The 16828-nt window shown below is 39.8% G+C and overlaps 2 protein-coding genes across 3 annotated transcripts; both read right to left on the bottom strand.

Moving 5' to 3' along the window:
- Positions 1-6: 6 nt before the first annotated feature.
- ptger1c (prostaglandin E receptor 1c (subtype EP1)) lies at positions 7-4177 on the bottom strand. Its single transcript, XM_034710808.1, has 3 exons — positions 4078-4177; positions 480-1400; positions 7-344 (listed from the first exon to the last, which is right to left on the bottom strand). Exons 1-3 carry the CDS (start codon positions 4126-4128, stop codon positions 102-104), a joined length of 1215 nt encoding a protein of 404 aa, XP_034566699.1. The 5' UTR covers positions 4129-4177; the 3' UTR covers positions 7-101.
- Positions 4178-5823: 1646 nt separating this feature from the next.
- Positions 5824-14506, bottom strand: LOC117831902 (adhesion G protein-coupled receptor E1). Of its 2 annotated transcripts, none has more exons than XM_034710800.1 (20): positions 14349-14506; positions 14084-14248; positions 12141-12218; positions 11858-12010; positions 11609-11761; positions 11366-11512; positions 10800-10922; positions 10595-10638; positions 10384-10488; positions 9955-10108; positions 9629-9751; positions 9344-9534; positions 9089-9253; positions 8771-8965; positions 8335-8552; positions 8176-8236; positions 7996-8087; positions 7617-7785; positions 6994-7089; positions 5824-6622 (listed from the first exon to the last, which is right to left on the bottom strand). In XM_034710800.1, exons 2-20 carry the CDS (start codon positions 14112-14114, stop codon positions 6581-6583), a joined length of 2340 nt encoding a protein of 779 aa, XP_034566691.1. In that variant the 5' UTR covers positions 14115-14248; positions 14349-14506; the 3' UTR covers positions 5824-6580. The 2 variants fall into 2 exon arrangements, with proteins under 2 accessions (XP_034566691.1, XP_034566690.1); XM_034710799.1 differs by having other exon boundaries at positions 14364-14506.
- Positions 14507-16828: the final 2322 nt, after the last annotated feature.

Genomic DNA, 16828 nt, shown 5'->3' with positions numbered 1-16828 from the left:
AAAAAGTACAGTATCATATTTTTATTTTTTCAACAAAAAACATCAAAGAAATAATTTATTTAATGTAGTCCCTTAAAAGATTCTGTTTAAAAACAATATGATCATTGCAGACTGAAAGCCTGCCTGTGTGTCTCTGCATAGGAGCTATTTTCTGTCACTGTGGGTCTCTGTGTGTAGAAAGCACAGCAAACTCTGTAAAGCACTGCTCTCCTCAGCAGGATGTACACCCAAGGGTCCAGTATCTGATTCCACGAGGCCATGCGCAAGCCCAGTAGAATAAACCCATCCCTTTCGTGTCCTGAGGCTCTGGGGCTTTGGTTGAATTGCATCACAAGAATGTGGATCTAAAATAAGAGGCACAAAATTAGTCATGACTAGAAGCTGTTATTTGTTTACACCGACAACTTAAATAAATAGGCTTTGTGATCATTAAAGGTGGAATATAAATTAATTCTGCAAACTAAAAGAGAAGTACTCACAAGAAAAGGGCCCCAGCATACACAGGAAACCACTGTGATCACTGCCAGTTGCACCATCATCTCCAAGTCCAACGAACAAAACATAGATGAAGATGATGCAGATGATGAGTGACGAGTTCGTTGAGCTGCTGGGTTTGTATTAACAGTGTGGGACTTTATTCTGGCTTTCAGCAAAGCAATACTGCTCAATACGTTACATAGAAGGGACAGAGCGAGTGCAGTGACGCCCAGAAAGGAAAATATCATGACCAGATTTGTTTCAGCTTTAGACTTGGATCCATGGATGGGCAAGAAACACCATGTTCCCGGAAACTGTGTAGTGTAAGTCCCCACAGCAAATAAAGGTAGAACTGCTAAGAAAAGTGCAAGAGAGGACAGAAAGAACACAACTCGCACCATGTGAGCCAATGTGACCATAGCAGCATGAAAAAAGGGCTGGGTGATGGCCACACAGCGCTCCACTGCCATAGCACATCCCAACAGCAAAGGACATAAGCCAAAAAACACCATAGTTGCCCCAAAAATCTGACAAAATTCCTTGGTGGGTTTCCCTGCCTGCATTTTAAACCTCTGATTGTGAAGATACAAAGCAAAGGCCCCTGGGATCACATGACCCCCTAGGTCAGCCAAAAGCAGTGCCACTGTTAACAGCAGAAACGGTGCTTTGGATCGGCGGCGGAACCGGACACGGGACTTAGCCAAGATTCCCAGAGCTGTAAGGTTAGAGATGGCTCCAAATGTCATTGTGAAGCAGGACATCCCCAAACCTGAAGATTTGATTGGTGGCCGGAAGCTGCTGTTTAGCCAGGGACCTGGCTGTTCGGAGAAGTTGATCTTCATGTTTTGATGAAAGGTGGATGGTGTAGAGGAGGTTGAAAATAAAGTCATTAGTATAGATGATGTCCCCATCTTCAGTGTCATCTACAGAAAATAAAAGGCAGAGATTAAATGCTTCCGTTAGATCAAGGCAAACAAGCAATATTTACTACATGTATTTAATCTTTTGAATATTTTTTTAGTTACTCGAGATGTGTAACTTCTCAGGTAACTTATGAACTGCAGGACAATTTAGAGGTCTGAAATGAATGTTATGATTCTTGCCTCACTGGGCCCCCCAAAGATCCCTCTTCTATAGTCTGTCTCGAGTGCCTCTCATGCAGGCTTTAGCACAAAGCGTGCTTGCTTTAAAAACATAAAGATGCTACATCACAAACTATTGAAGTATTTTGCAAGGTATTTTTAACATCACTACATGAGTAAGTCTCACAGAGAGGGACGATTTGTAGTGGGAGAAAATGACAAAGGTCCAAGGCTAGGTTGAAATTTAGAAAACACAGTGATTGTACCAAGTGAATTGCCTCAAACTGTCAGTCAACTTCACTGACACTGTGGTGTGGAAATGTGGGGAACTTTCATCATTTTGGCTGCTTATATTAAGTCCGTTTGCACAACATGATATTAGATCAGAGTTCCTTTTGTCATAAAATGTTCCTCTTTTCAACAACCCAACTTAAGTTTAAAATGTTGGCTATGTAGTAACTGATTACAACTTAAAATATTATAGTATTTTTTAATAATAATAATAATAATACATTTTATTTAAAGGCGCCTTTCTCTGCACTCAAGGACACCGCACAGATATAAATATATACATACACAAATTTACATTAAAGGAAACAAAATCAGAGTCAAAGATGAAACAATATAAACTAACAAGGGGTAAGAAAAAATAGAAACAATAACAAAATGACAGTGCAATTGGAGTCAGACGGAGTAAGCGGTTTTGAACAGATATGTTTTGAGTTGTGATTTGAAATGGGGGAAAGAATCTGTGTTTCTGAGTTGAGGTGGCAATGAGTTCCAGTACAACAGTACATTTAGTCAATGACAGGCTTGGTCAGGACAGGTTTTGTTTCATATATTTGACGTCAAACTTAAACCATTTGCCAACCTGCAGGAGCAGTTTTCATTCTACTACTTTACATCACGCAGCAAGTACTTGGCTCAATATTTGCAACAGGTTAACAGATTCCCACTCTCCAGGGTTACATTTTTAATTTCAGGCTTTTCATTGAGACACAGCCGTTCTGTGCATACACTGTCCAGGGTATGTAGGTGGAAGTCATAAATGAGCCCTCCAAAAGGTTCCACTTGCTGACAGGTCATAATGAAGGAAGATAAGTGAGAGCCATAACTACAGCTTAATTTGATATGCATCTATTTCCATCTTGTGGTGATAAAGAACGGTTTATTAATGCTTCTCCTTGTGCGCCTTTTTTTGTATGTTATCTTATTTTTCACAATGTTTGACTATTGATAGTTTTTGCATTTCTGACTGTTATCTTCATTCCACTGTCTTTATCAGTTTATGTGCCCCTATGTAGAGAGAAGCACTTTCCCTGGAGTGTGTGAGGAAATTACTGCTTATTCAATATTCAGGATTGAGAGAATGTTTGCAACAGCATAAGTCCTATTAACATTGGCATTATTCACCATGTGTATTCATCTGATGCATGAAGTATCTTGTCTAGACCATTAGTTGAAACTCTTAATCTTTTGTCGGATTTTTTTTTCAACTGGATCCGGAATTCTACAGGCAAAGCCAAATGTTTCACGACTCAGGAAAAAACGTCCAACTCATCTTGGTGCTGTTAACCATTTTGCATTATGTCTTTAAAACCTTTATCAAGTTGTCTGAATCTCTGTTGAACTTTCTGAGAATCCTGATTGATAATTAATTGATAGATTAAACATAAGAAATCAATGAAGGATACAAGAGATCCGACTTTATAGCCATACATTACTCTTATCCTTTAAATTTCAACTTCACTTACACTGTTTTCTTTCAGAACATAATGTGCTCTGTATGAAGTAATCCACCATTGAATGTTAATGAATTAGAAATGCAACTTACCTTGAGATGACTTTGGAGGAATGCTACACTGTTGGGAGTTTCTCAGAATAAATCTCAGAGCACTAATGTGTCCCTGTTGTCTGCTGCTGCATTCAGTTATCACTGTTCACCATCATCTGTTCTTCTTCTCCTCCCTTGCTTTTCCTCTGCCTTTCGGACATTATCTCATTCTCACTAGTCCAGCCATCTCTCTCTAGAGGCTCAGCAGCTATTTTATCTGCACATGCAGGACCTGCACTTTCCATCCTCCTTCCCCCTCTGGATGTATCACTTCCGCCTCTTCATCTCCTCCACTCATCCTTTGAACTAGTAGGGGTTTCAGCCATCACTTTCATTCTGTAGTATTGATCCAGTGCTAGATGAATAATTAAACAGCGAAAAAAAGTCATCTCTAATGCCAACATTATCTTGTTTACTTTCTGGAATACTCATTCCTTGATAACCAGAGGGATTTGATTCTATTACCCGGCTAGTACTGTGATGATTATCACCCATCAGGGTGACATAAACATTAGCACAGAGTCAGATAGTAGAGGAGTTTCATGGAGTTTGATGATGATAAGGCTCCTCGTGGGTTTCTGGTTCTAGTGTGGGAATCTATCCGTTTACAAAAGATATTTTGATTCCACACATAACATCACCATAAAAAATATATTTTTGAATATTTTAGATTTAAACACTCACCGATGTTTGTAAATATTTGAAGAAGGGATGCTGGATCCAAATGGGTTTCATGATTCATTCTGTGAAAGAAGTACTCTTTACTATATAAGGTTTGTTCATTCATAAACATTTGTCAGAATGAAGAAAGAATACTGAGACTTCATTTTGTTTGTGATGATCATTTCTGTTTCTCACATAAACAGGATGAAAGGCATGATGATCTTGTATTTCCTCTGTACTGCTTCTATCTCTGAAGTCAAACAGTCAGATAAGTCTTTGAGCTGGAATCAGAGAGTTATGCAAGTCTGATCATCAGACAGGAAGGAAGACTACATCATTGCATAGGTTCGAAGACTTTCGAAGACGTTCTGTTCACTCTTTAACAAAACTTAGTTCTTATCTGTTGTTTTTTCCCCCACTGTTTCTGAATTCTGGTATCAGGAACTTTGAAGGAAAATATCTTTGTCCTTCACTGCTGCAAAATGAATTGATGATAAAGCACTGATTAAAGGAGTTACTTCATGAGGCTTCAGCTATGATGTTCTTCCCCTACATTTATTTCATTCAAAGCTTCAAGGAGAGGCACAAAAGTATAAAAAAAACTATTTTAAAGCTACAGTGAGGAACCTTTAGTTAATGTCGATTTTGACGCCCCTTGTGGACAAAGTGATACCTCTTATCATTTTGTTAATCTTTCGCTGTACATGCGTAGGTAGTAAGGGGTTTAGGTACGCATATTTGTACCAAACCAAACAGTTCAGTGCAGAACTATTCAAAATCCAAAGTCCCCACATGAACCGGAAAACGGGAGCACGCCACACACACACAGCTTTTGTAGCCCGTCATGTAGGCTACTAAAACAACAATTTTCATACAAAGACTTTCTCAACATAATCACTGAGTTTTAATTCTTTCTTTTCCTGCTTGTGCTGTGAACAATGGTTACCTGTGATCATCGGTAAGTTTGTCTCATACTGGGGCAGGAGGGCAGTGTGAGAAGAGTGTGTACTCACTTGTCATCTATCAGGAATAATAATAATAATACATATCAAGTCTTTTGCTGGCGCCATATAATACAAACTAAACTGGGCGTTCATCTAGTTACCCTGTCAAAAAGTCTTGATCCTGATCCCGGTTTCAGGGGAGTAGCTGATGTGCAGTGGAAACGGTGGCGCATGGTGTTCCTGTGTGTGCAAGTGAGGGTATATGGTTGGTCCAAATAAAGGAAAAGACATTTTATATGTTGTGTTTGTTTTCCTTGCTGTTCCTGAAATATACTAAACCTGGAACTCAAAACAGAGAACAGGACCAAATCAAAGTTCTTTTGTATAATTACCCCAGTAAGTAAGGTTTTATAACAAAACACATCATCCTGCTTTCTTAAAAACAAAACAAATGTATAACTTATCATGAATCTTTGCCATGGAAATTAAAGAAGGTATGTATTTGTAGTATGCAGCTAATAACTTCTTTTAACCCTTACAGTGGTTTCAGACATTAAAAGTGACTTTATAGAAAGAGTGACTCTTTATGCTGATTGTCTCATTTGTTTTTGTAGGACATAGTGGGGTCAGCATTTATATCAGTTGGTTTCTGATATAAACCAGCTCCTGTGTGGTACTCCACACAGGAGCTTTGAATAAAAAAAAAAAAAATGGGGATATGTGACAAAATATATTAATTTGAATCTACATATCTAAATGTGTGCCAAAACCAGGTATTGAGACAGTATCTATCAGACAAAAATAAGGAAAAGTTTTCTTTGTATTTCAGCTTTGAAACATTTATTCCCCAAACGCAGCAAATAAAAAAATATTTAACTTTTTTAAAATACAATACAAAGAATATTTTACATCACTCTGGATCAAGAAGGAAAGCAGTCACTTACTGTTAAACATACTGAATTGCCCAGCAATACATTTAAACTGACATATTCTTACATTTACAGCCCACCTCAGTCTAATAGGTGTCCCATTTCTGTCTGACACATTTATAATAATAATATGAACATTTTGGACAAGTTTCATAAAAAGTCTGTCTCAACATCTCTTTCAGATTTTCTTTGATGGTTTAAAAAGTGAAAGAGCACAATGCACAGGTCTCTTTGATGTTATTCTCTCCACTTCTAAAAATATGACAATTTGGAGATTTGGAGTCTATTGTGGACTTCAATCATTATATTTAAACGTAGCAGCTTTGCTTTAAATAACTTAACATCAATTTTTTGAGATTAGTCTCCAAAATAGCTATCCCACTGATGAATGCCATTCCTCATTTCTAAGAAAATCATAAACCTTTAATAAATTATAATACATATTCCAGTTATATTTGAAACCTTAAAATACTAAGACCATCTTTAAACATAAATTAAGATAATGTTAAGAAATATTCTATTTACAATATTGTGCAGGGAAGCAATCTGTTGCATTAGCTACATATGGCAGGGCAGTGGATGGCTGAATGTCGGAGATCACGTTCTCCAGGACGTGGAGTCTAGCTTGCTTTCATGTGACTGTACAGCTCCTCAGATGCGACACTCCGCGGTGTCGTGTGAGCTTTTGGATGCCTGAGGATCACAGATTCAATCAGTCCTGACTGACACTGTCAACGTTTTGATTATGAGGTCATGATGTTGTCTTTTTTAAGTTCTCCAAAATGATATGAAATACTAATGATTTACTTTGCCCTTTTCTGTTGTACAACCAAGGTGTCTCTTTGTATGTCACTGGGGACAATAACATTATTATCCCTCCTCCTTTTGATGATAGTTGTATAAGTAAACTACATATGGTGGCCACATGGATCTGACAGTGTATGGCTTTTAAAGTAGCACACTTTTATACTCTTACGTGAATGTAACATTATCCGAAAATACAGTTTCCCTTCATTTCATTTCACCAGAATCAGAGATGCTGAAAAATAGAAATAACTTTTCACCTGAGCTTTACTGGACTGGGAGGAACTGAACTCTGAGTAGCTCTTCTTCTTGGGTGCACAGAACTTGGACAGGATGTTTCGATACTCCTCCCTCACCTTTAAATCAGAGTAAGAGATCAGTACTTCCTCAGAAAAACAGTAGAACAAATTGTAAAGGTAAAGTGTGTGGTATTTAGAGGTAGGCTATTTGATTTCTATACTCTCCTACTTTAACTACCATCCTATCCTTTAATATAAAAAGAGTAAAGGAATCTCTTATCTTATCTTATCCTTTAAATAATGGCATAAAAGCTGAAAAAACCAGTAAAGGTCATGTGTGATTTGGTATTATGTCAGCTGCCAAAAATGCACCAGTTGGAAGATGATGAAGAAATAGGAGAAGAACAGAGAAAGAACAAGAGTAAGAAGGAGAACATACTGATTGTTGTTGTACGTATTGATAGAAGTTTTCAATAGTAAAAACTTGACAAATCAGGATTATGCATCACAGGAGCTTCTTGTCCTCAAGGGCAAGTGTCACTTTACCAGCAGGAGGGATGAGAAGGTAAGTGTGTCTATCTGGAATCTGAATATTCCCATTTCTACACACTGTACCTTTAATGGTTTAGAGGGTTGTGACTTACCTGTTTAGAAAAGAGACAGTGCATGACAAAGAGCATGACCCCCTGCAGGCTGCCAAAGATGGTGAACAGGTAGGACATAACAATTGTGCCCTCCTCAAACTGGAAACATCCGAAGATCCACATGGTGCCCAGCACACACAGCTGAGCCACTGCAGTGATGGTGAACGCCCTGAGGGGGGCGACGAAGACTTACAAAGGTCAAGTCTGAGGGCCTCATACACTGAAACTAAAACACTGTATACTCAAATTTACACACACACACACACACACACACACACACACACACACACACACACACACACACACACACACACACACACACACACACACACACACACACACACACACACACACAGCTTGTAGGATTACATTGACTCACTTAATTTTCTGCAGTTTGTCCAGATCAGGGTTTAAACTGGAGAACTTCTGCGCCAACTTCCACACAGTGATGAGAAAGAAGAATATGTTTATCTGAAAGACAACAGAGAACAGGTTTTTAAAAAAAGCAAAGAAGACAATTATAGTGCCTTTTCACCTCAATAATTATGTTCTTACTCACAATGATTATGAAACAGGCAGGGCCAAAGAAACTCCAAATGAAATCCAGGTTCAACCAACAACTGCGATCCACAAATCAGAGTTATTAAGCAATCTATCAATATTACCCTGGACTCAGATATAAATTCTTAAAAACATAACATCAGTAGAGGGAACTTACTGCTTCTTTGTACCATATCCCTTGGCATTTACTAATGCAGAGACAGTGACGATTATAGCTGGGACCCCATAACCAGCAGCCATCATGTAGAGGGATTTGAATTGGGTGTTAAAGACCAGGACTACCATCCTGAAGAGTTGTATGCCCTCCAGGCACATCCAGCAAAATGCAGCCAGGAAGAAGAAATGCAGCAACCCTGCTACCACTGCGCAGCCAACCTTGGACAGGAAGAGGGGAAGGAGAAGGGCAGCAATGAGAGGACGAAGAAAATGATGCTGAGAAATGGTAAAAAAAAAATAGAGAGTCAATATGTCCTGAATCAATCTGTATACAATTTGAACCCACGCATGAATTACTCTGAAGTGAACTGTTACTTTATGTATATTTTTCTGCTATGTATTGGAAAACATCACAAGTGTTTTATATCTGTATTTACTTGGTTCTCTGTACGTGAGATGCCTGCGAGGAAGATAAGGTTGGCAATGAAGAGGCTGATGCAGAGGTGCAGGTGGATGGTGGTTCTTGGGCTCTGGATTGAGCGGATCAACCAGAACGTCAGGATACAGATGAACAGGCAGATAAGTGACAGAGACAGACCCACCCATGTGATTAGCTGCAACTCAAACCTGTCCTGTTGAAAGAAAGAGAAAGAGAGGGAGAGAAGGGTTACTTAAAATAAAGTCAGAAGCAAACAGAGGGTCAACTGTAAACTATGAACCATGAGCCTCATGATTTGTTTTTTCAGGGTCTGAACCTTCATGTCATGGAGCGCCATGAGCACAGCAAAGCTGCTCAGATGGTTGCAGGAGCACACAGTGTATTCAGGATTGGACTCCACCACACTGCAGCCCTGAGCAGACCATGTCCCTCCTTTTTCAGAGGGGTTCCAGAACACACATGTATGGTTGAATTCATTTTGCTGTAAAACAACAAAGAGATGCTGAACATTAAAAAAAAAGAAGTGATTTCTTCTTGCTGAGATTTATTATTTTTCTTAATAGAAAACTACCTTTTCCAGGTGGTAGAGTCTTAACTTGACTGGTTCTTGGAGATAGGTTGTGTTTGTGTTGCTAACAGAAACAGTCACGACTTTAGAGTTGATTTTAAAGCGTTTGTTCTCTTTTTGTTTCATTCCACTGAAGAAGCCTTCTGCAGAGTCTTCCAGGTTTGCATAGCTCAACATAGACACTGTTGTAAAGCCTTTCACAATCATAGAGGGAAAACACTGCATTTAATGGACATTTATTGCATTCAAAAGTGGTTACATAGTGTTGATTACAGTCATGGTCGTTACCCGGGTAAGATGAAGGATCCCCAGCAGCTGTTTCCATCTGGATGTCCAGCTGAGCTTGCTTGGATGACAAAACCTCTGCTCCTTGGGGTAATTTAGCCCCCTTATGCAACAACAGCTGCAGCTCTGATCCAAGACACAGAAATCAGTGTTTTATTTCCACCCACTGTTTGTCTCTTAATTTCAAATAGATGACCCCAATACAAGATAAATCTACCAAAAGTCCAACATCTAAAGACGTGCAAACCCTTTGAAGAAACATATTGCTTTTATGGAAAAAAAGAGTCATGAATTGCACATATCTTTTCGTGTGTAGATTTATATTTAACCTGTGTGTGTGGATGATCTTTTGGTTCCTGGGGGCTTCATAAAAGGTCCTATAAGCTTCAGTATGTTTTCCACCAAGTTCAGAAAGGTGGAGACTTTCTTGTTATCCTTGAAGCTTCCACTGCTCAAGACCTCGTCGATCGCAGACAGCAGTCTCTGTGGCCACGGTAGAGGAGGGGGAGAGGGAGAGGGAGGGGGACAACATGAGCATATGCAGGGAGAAACAGGAGACAGAGTCAGTCTGAGGCCGACTTTCAGGCTGCATACCGCCTCAGGTCAACATAAACAGTCTACAGAGCTGTAGACATCTGAAAACCATGTGACAGAGCCTGGAGGAGGCAGAACTTCCAGTTTCTGTGCTACTTGTGAGGAAGTGAAAACTTTTTTTGCATAATCACACTTCATTTCAATTACTTTATGTGACAGTGTACCTTAAGTAAGTCCTCTCCGTCCAGCTCTGTTGAATTCACACTCTCTACAAGTTTCAGACAGATTTGATTCAACTGCACCACCAGATCATGTGCTACAAGAAATGCCTAGGAAACAATTTTTCAAAAATGAAACAGAAGTGTTAGGCAACAGATATTTAAAGTATTAGTTGTACTCTTCGGTGGAAATTGATAAGAGTTCCTGTTGCATTACCTCTTTCAGAAAGCTTGTATCTCTGAAAACATCACAGTTTATTTCTGAGGAAACAGGAAGTGTCACATTTTTAACAGTTCTTAACCGCAATTAAAGATTTAACGTTATGCCTATGGTAACAATAACACTAAGTTAATACATTAACTGAACAAACACCAGTTTGGTAATAAATGTTTGAAAAAGTAAAGTGCTGCTTTGTTCTTACCAGTGCAGTAAAACCCTTTGTTTCCATAGTTGGTGAACCCAGCATGGCATGCACAGGAATGGCCATCAGCTTTTTGGTGGCAGGTCCCACCTCCACAGATTGTCTTATCAACCTCACATATGTCTAAATGGAAACAAATCAGGGAGAAGAGACATGTTTCTACGCTGTTTTAGTCAGAGCCAATGGAACAATAAATATCCTGTTCCATCTGTAGGTTTTCAAAGATAACACAGAAACATAACATAAAGCGAACAGTGCACAAACAGATCACAGGCCTGCTGCTCACTTAACCAATCAGCTGTAAATCACCTATACTGTAATGCGTCTGTTAGCATTGTTAGCAAATTGTACAGAAAATTATATTATATCTTTATTTGTAATCAGAACTTTGTATAAACGTACTTAAAAATTGGAACTCAAATCAGTCAAAAAAGAAAAATTAAACCAAGGTTGTCTCATGTGATTCACAAAGTCTTCATTATTTCACAAAACAATGGGTGAAACCCAACGAATTAAGTTGCACAAACTGCACAATCACATTTGGTACATGAATTCACATGCCTCACCTTCACAATGCTCCTGATTCTCTGTGTAGTTAGATTTGCCAGATTTGAGTCCGTAACCAGCTTTACAGACACACTGATAACTGCCAGGCGTGTTGGAGCAGATTGCATTTTGATCACAAATTTCGTCTCCTTGACATTCATCAATATCTGTATGAAGAGGGAGACGATATATAAGAAAAGTTAAGAAAGGAAAGCAACACTCGGTCATCAGTGTTTTCTCACATGACACACAGATCAACTTACCTTCACATGTATCTGTGTCGCCATGGCCAAAACTTTTGGTTCCGTTTGTAGAAATGAATCCATCATGACAAGTGCAGTGATAATGCGGGATTGCATTTTCACACTTTGCATTTGGTCCACATCTGTCTTTCATGGTCAAACACTCATTGATATCTTAAATCAAACGATGAAATTACAGGAATTATATATTTAGATGACAAATGAACTTGAATCTTCATCATCATAGAGTCAGTATATTTGGGAGCTTACCTATGCATTTTGCGGATGAATCAGCTTTGAAAGTCACATTGCCCAATGATGAGATGAAACCCTCATGACATGAGCAGTGAAAGCTGCCTATTGTGTTCAAACAGTTTGAATGGTTTCCACATAGTTTGATTTCATTGTCACATTCATCTTCATCTTAATTCAGGAAATAAGGACAGAAAAAAGCAGCTTGATACTGTTGTTTGTTTCACAAAATGCGTAACAATATTACATACTGCACATTACTTACACACTGGCTGTTTTAAGCAAGTTTTGCATTTCATACCTATGCTTGTACTCCCATTGCAACTAGACCCTTTATCGCAGTCATTGGACAGGACTGCAGGGAGGGAGATGTGCAAGGCTGAAAAACAAGTAAGTGACTGTCAGTCAACAGTTCATCACATTCTGAACATCAATACAACAATACAGCATCCCCCATGCTTATCTTCTTTTAAAAAGTCCTTCTTGGACATTGCACTGCAGCTAATGACACAGTCAAGTTTGTCATCATAAACAACACTGTATTCTGTGTTTTAACACCGCTCTGCAGTAAAGGTCAATTCCCTCATTCTCTGCCCGCATTTCCTCAGATTGTTCCAACAGCATCTGCACCATAGTTCAAAATGAACAACACATGATCGTCTGCTTCGCTTCCTATGTATAAGGAAATGTCAGATTGCATGGCACAAGCACAAAACAGCACTACATTCTCTGGCTCTAAGAGTGCAGAGTCAGTCCTCTGTGGCTGCCTAAATGGCACCAGATGTAGGTAACATACAGTGTGGAAAAAAGAAGGAGTCATTACAGTAACATTATGTGTTTTTTTGCTGTTTCATTTAATACAGTGAATTCTATAAAAAAAAAAAAAACAGGTTTGTCTTTAGAGGTCAGTTCATCTAATCAGGCAAAGTTATCAATTGATGTGTTTAATTATACATTTGTTTTGTTTTATTATTTGATGATACTTTGAAGGTATCAGTTTTTTTTCTTTATTTTGCAGTGAAGTTGCACGGGGTACTTGTCAATAGTAATTGTACCATGGATGCCAGTCAGCTTGGCCCCTTCAATGAGAAACTGCCTTGAGATCTGGACTTAGATTTTCAACTGCAGCAGACGGGTTCATAAAATTAAGCTAATTTTTGAGGAAATACCGCCCAAACACTATGGTCAGTGTAAGTGTGCACTCTTTTAGAAACTGTTCGGCACTTCTGTATTGCAGTCAGAATGCCATTTTGTTCAGCACTATTCTTGGACGTGACACATACATGTTCTTTTGCCTTCTTCTTAAAATATTTGCCTCTCTAGATTTTGCTCCAACTTCCCTATACTGGAATTGTCATGATGATTTACATTTAAGTGTCCTTTACATTTCGAGAGTAGGATAATGTTGAAAAAATAAGTGCCTGGCTGAGTTTGCGGTCAATATTCTGGTTGTTTAAGATGTTGTGGAACAAAACTGAATATTTGTAACCCATGGCAACACTGGAGTTTCTAGCTCTCAGAGCTGATGCGTAAGACTGTGGTCACTATCAGGCGACTAGTAATGAGGACACAGTGAGATGAGCTCATAGTATATAAATATCTCTTAAAAGCAGAAGGATAGAGGTCCTCTGTGCAGCAGGGCTCACATAATGATCTGCCTGAAGAAAAAAACACTGTTCAGTGTCACGTTTCTTCTTTTACTCTAAATGTATTTGAGTTCTCCGCCACAACTGAGGATTTAAATCACATAGGATCTTTTACAAAGTAACACAACTATGCAGAGACTCAAATCAGACTTCTTACAGAATTGATAATGACTAGAAAGTTTTTTAAAAGCTTAAAATGTTATTAGAATCAGAATGTTTGTGTGCCTTTTTTCAATAAAAACATGTATTTACTCAATAATTAATCCTATTATAAATGTACCTGTAAAACATTTGTGTCAACACAAAGTGTCAATCATTAATGTGAGAATCATTATTAACTTATCAACTTTATTTTTTAAAGTATTCAAGTAGAAAGCTCAACAGTAAAATTGCTGTAAAGATGTTTTTGTTGTCAAATATGTCAGTATGGATTTGAACTTCATGGAAAACATACATAGATAATATCTGTTTTTAAATGTTTTCATGCTTCCCACCCAGTTAGTTTCCCTCCTGTGACCACAGAACATTTTAAAACTTCCTCAGCAGACAATTTTCCATGCAAACTCTGCTGTGCAAATGGATGACAGATGTGACTTACCTAGAATCAGGAGGCTAAACCTGCCGGCCATGCTGCAGAGGGAAGTGTGTCCAAAAGAAAGATTTCTCTTCTCTTCTCTTCTCTTCTCTTCTCTTCTCTTCTCTTCTCTTCTCTTCTCTTCTCTTCTCTTCTCTCATGAAAAAGTTCCCCTGGTTGTTTCAGTGACTTACAAAAACAAGAAAAAAAACGGGATGTTACAGTGAATGCGGATATCAGCAAATAAAGTGTAAATAAATGCTGGTATCAGTGGTTTCTCAGCTCATACTGTATCTGTCCTTACTGCGACTCTCCTTTTCTTCAGCTCTTTTGCCCTCTTGAATCGTCATCTGCTCTCATTACTGAAGGGACATGCTGAGATGACTGGATTCTGCTGATAAGGGGTTCCCCTCTCTCTGTCTCTCCCTCTCTCTCTCTCCCTCTGAATAACAGAAGTTTGTGGGGGAGTACAGCCTGGACTTACTTTTCAGACACTTCTGCTCTATTTGGGGTGGGGTTATACTGAAAGGAAATGACTGTGCCAACTCACTCAACTCTGCTTCCATGACAGCAATGTTTTACTTAACAATGTTTTGGTCCCCATTTCAATCTTGTTCAGTGTCTCTTTTCAGTGTCTCTCCACTCTGTTGGTTTGGGGGTCACTCAGAAGGTCAAGGGCAGTTTAGACTGTTCATTGTTTAACAAAGTCCTGCTGGTGGTTGAGCTCTTCTATTAGCAGGGTTTTAGCTCACAGTCTGTTAATTATGGTGATGACAAACACATAGCGTTTCTCTTCTCACAATGAAACAATGGCAACAATGCCGAGCTTCATTTGGAAAGTGGTTAAAAAAACTTGTGTTTATTTCTATACCACATATTCCCTGGAGGCATATGTTTCTGTACTTGTTGTCAATAGAGCGGAAGCAAGTCATGGAAAAAGTTTTATGAAAAAAACGAAAATTCTGCAGTATGCAACAAACCAAGATCTTAAACATCAGTTACATCATTTGGAAACTGTTCACGGAAGGACTTGATCTTTGTATCATTACACATTTTTGATTTTCATTTCCCCTTTATCACAAGTTGCACATCCTGCTATAAAGAACTTTACTTATGAATCATTTTACTGCAGACACATGTGGGATGTACTAGCCTGAACATTATAGATCAGAGGAAATGCTGTAGTGCAGGCATTTATAGGAGTAACTTCATAGAACAAAACAAATTGTTAAATTTTCAGCAACTTTTCTTTTAGACAGCTCACACCGGATATGCCATTCTGAGGTCTGAACACACAGTGCCAAGACTAACAGGTCGGCCATATTATTTTTGCATAATTTCACACTTATAAACAATTTGGTGGGGTGTGAGCTTTGTGGGCCTGGTTACATTGAAGTAACAGAAAGCAAGTCTCTGAGGACTGGCTGTGTGCGACACTTGCTCTGTGACACAGAGCAAGCTTGCAGGGAGGACTTTGACATGTACTAACATTAGCATGACCTGTGGAAAAAAAAGTGACTCTAAATAGACCATTTAAGTGTTCTAGATTCTAGATTATAATCTAGACAAGAAATGACTCATTTGTTCCATTTGTGATTTAGTCAGCAAAAGGTTTCTCACAGCCCTGGCTTCACCTCCCATTCAGACAGATTTATTAAGCAGCATATTCAGATACTTGAGTTATAAAAAAAGTTGGAAGATATAGATGGAAAGTTGTCGGTAACTTTGAAAATAATTAAACCTCATTGACTTTGTTCTCTCCTCCATGGGTCGCCACCTTAATGTGGTGGAGCGGTTTGAGTGCCTTAATGATCCTAGGAGCTATGTTGTCCGGGGCAATTGCCCCTGGTAGGGACTCCCAAGGCAAACAGGTCCTAGGTGAGGGGACAGACAAAGTGTGGCCCCAAGACACCTGATGATGAAAAAGAACAGGACCAAGTGTACCCTGTCCGGAGGGCCACCGGAGCCTCACCCTGGAGCCAGGCCTGGGGTTGGGGCCCGCAGGCAAGGGCCTGGTGGCCAGGCCTTCAACCATGGGGCCTGATTGATTCGTCCTCCTGTGGACCCACCACCCGCAGGGGGACTCACAGGGGTCCGGTGCAGTGTGGATTGGGCGGCAGCCAAAGGCAGGGGCCTTGGCAGTCCGATCCTCGGTTACGTAAAACTGGCTTTTGGGACATGGAACGTCACCTCTCTGGTTGGGAAGGAGCCAGATTTGGTGTGGGAGGTTGAGAGATACCGGCTAGATATAGGCTCACCTCAACGCATGGCTCGGGTTCTGGAACCAACCTTCTCGAGAGGGGTTGGACCCTTCTTCTTTGCTGGAGTTGCGCCGGGTGAGAGGTGGAGGGCGGATGTGGGCTTGCTCATAGCTCCCCAGCTCTCTGCCTGTGTGTTGGAGTTTTCCCCGGTGGACGAAAGGGTTGTTTCCCTACGCCTTCGGGGTGGGGAACGGGTCCTGACTGTTGTTTGTGCTTATGCACCGAACGGCAGTTCAGAGTACCCACCCTTTTTGGAGTCTTTGGGATGGGTGCTGGAAGGGGCCCCGACCGGGGACTCCATTGTCCTGCTGGGGGACTTCAATGCTCACGTGGGCAATGACAGCGTAACCTGGAGGGGCGTGATTTGGAGGAATGGCCTGCCTGATCTGAGCTTGAGCGGTGTTCAGTTGCTGGACTTCTGTGCTAGTCACAGTTTGTCCGTAACAAACACCATGTTCGAACATAAGGGTGCACAAGTGCACGTGGCATCAGGACACCCTAGGTCGCG

This window comes from Notolabrus celidotus, chromosome 20 (assembly GCF_009762535.1).
Source record: "Notolabrus celidotus isolate fNotCel1 chromosome 20, fNotCel1.pri, whole genome shotgun sequence".
Taxonomy (NCBI): domain Eukaryota; kingdom Metazoa; phylum Chordata; class Actinopteri; order Labriformes; family Labridae; genus Notolabrus; species Notolabrus celidotus.
The sequence above is the reverse complement of the archived record's forward strand: the minus strand, read 5'-3'. Positions and strand labels throughout refer to the sequence as shown.

Coding starts and splice junctions, on each gene's coding strand:
- ptger1c (XM_034710808.1), bottom strand. CDS start 4,128: ATGAAACCCATTTGGATCCAGCATCCCTTCTTCAAATATTTACAAACA. Junction 1,401..4,077: donor TCAAATATTTACAAACATCG/GTGAGTGTTTAA, acceptor TATTTTCTGTAG/ATGACACTGAAGATGGGGAC. Junction 345..479: donor TATGCTGGGGCCCTTTTCTT/GTGAGTACTTCT, acceptor CTCTTATTTTAG/ATCCACATTCTTGTGATGCA.
- LOC117831902 (XM_034710800.1), bottom strand. CDS start 14,114: ATGGCCGGCAGGTTTAGCCTCCTGATTCTAG. Junction 12,011..12,140: donor CAATGGGAGTACAAGCATAG/GTATGAAATGCA, acceptor TCCTGAATTAAG/ATGAAGATGAATGTGACAAT. Junction 10,109..10,383: donor ACGGAGAGGACTTACTTAAG/GTACACTGTCAC, acceptor CCGTGGCCACAG/AGACTGCTGTCTGCGATCGA.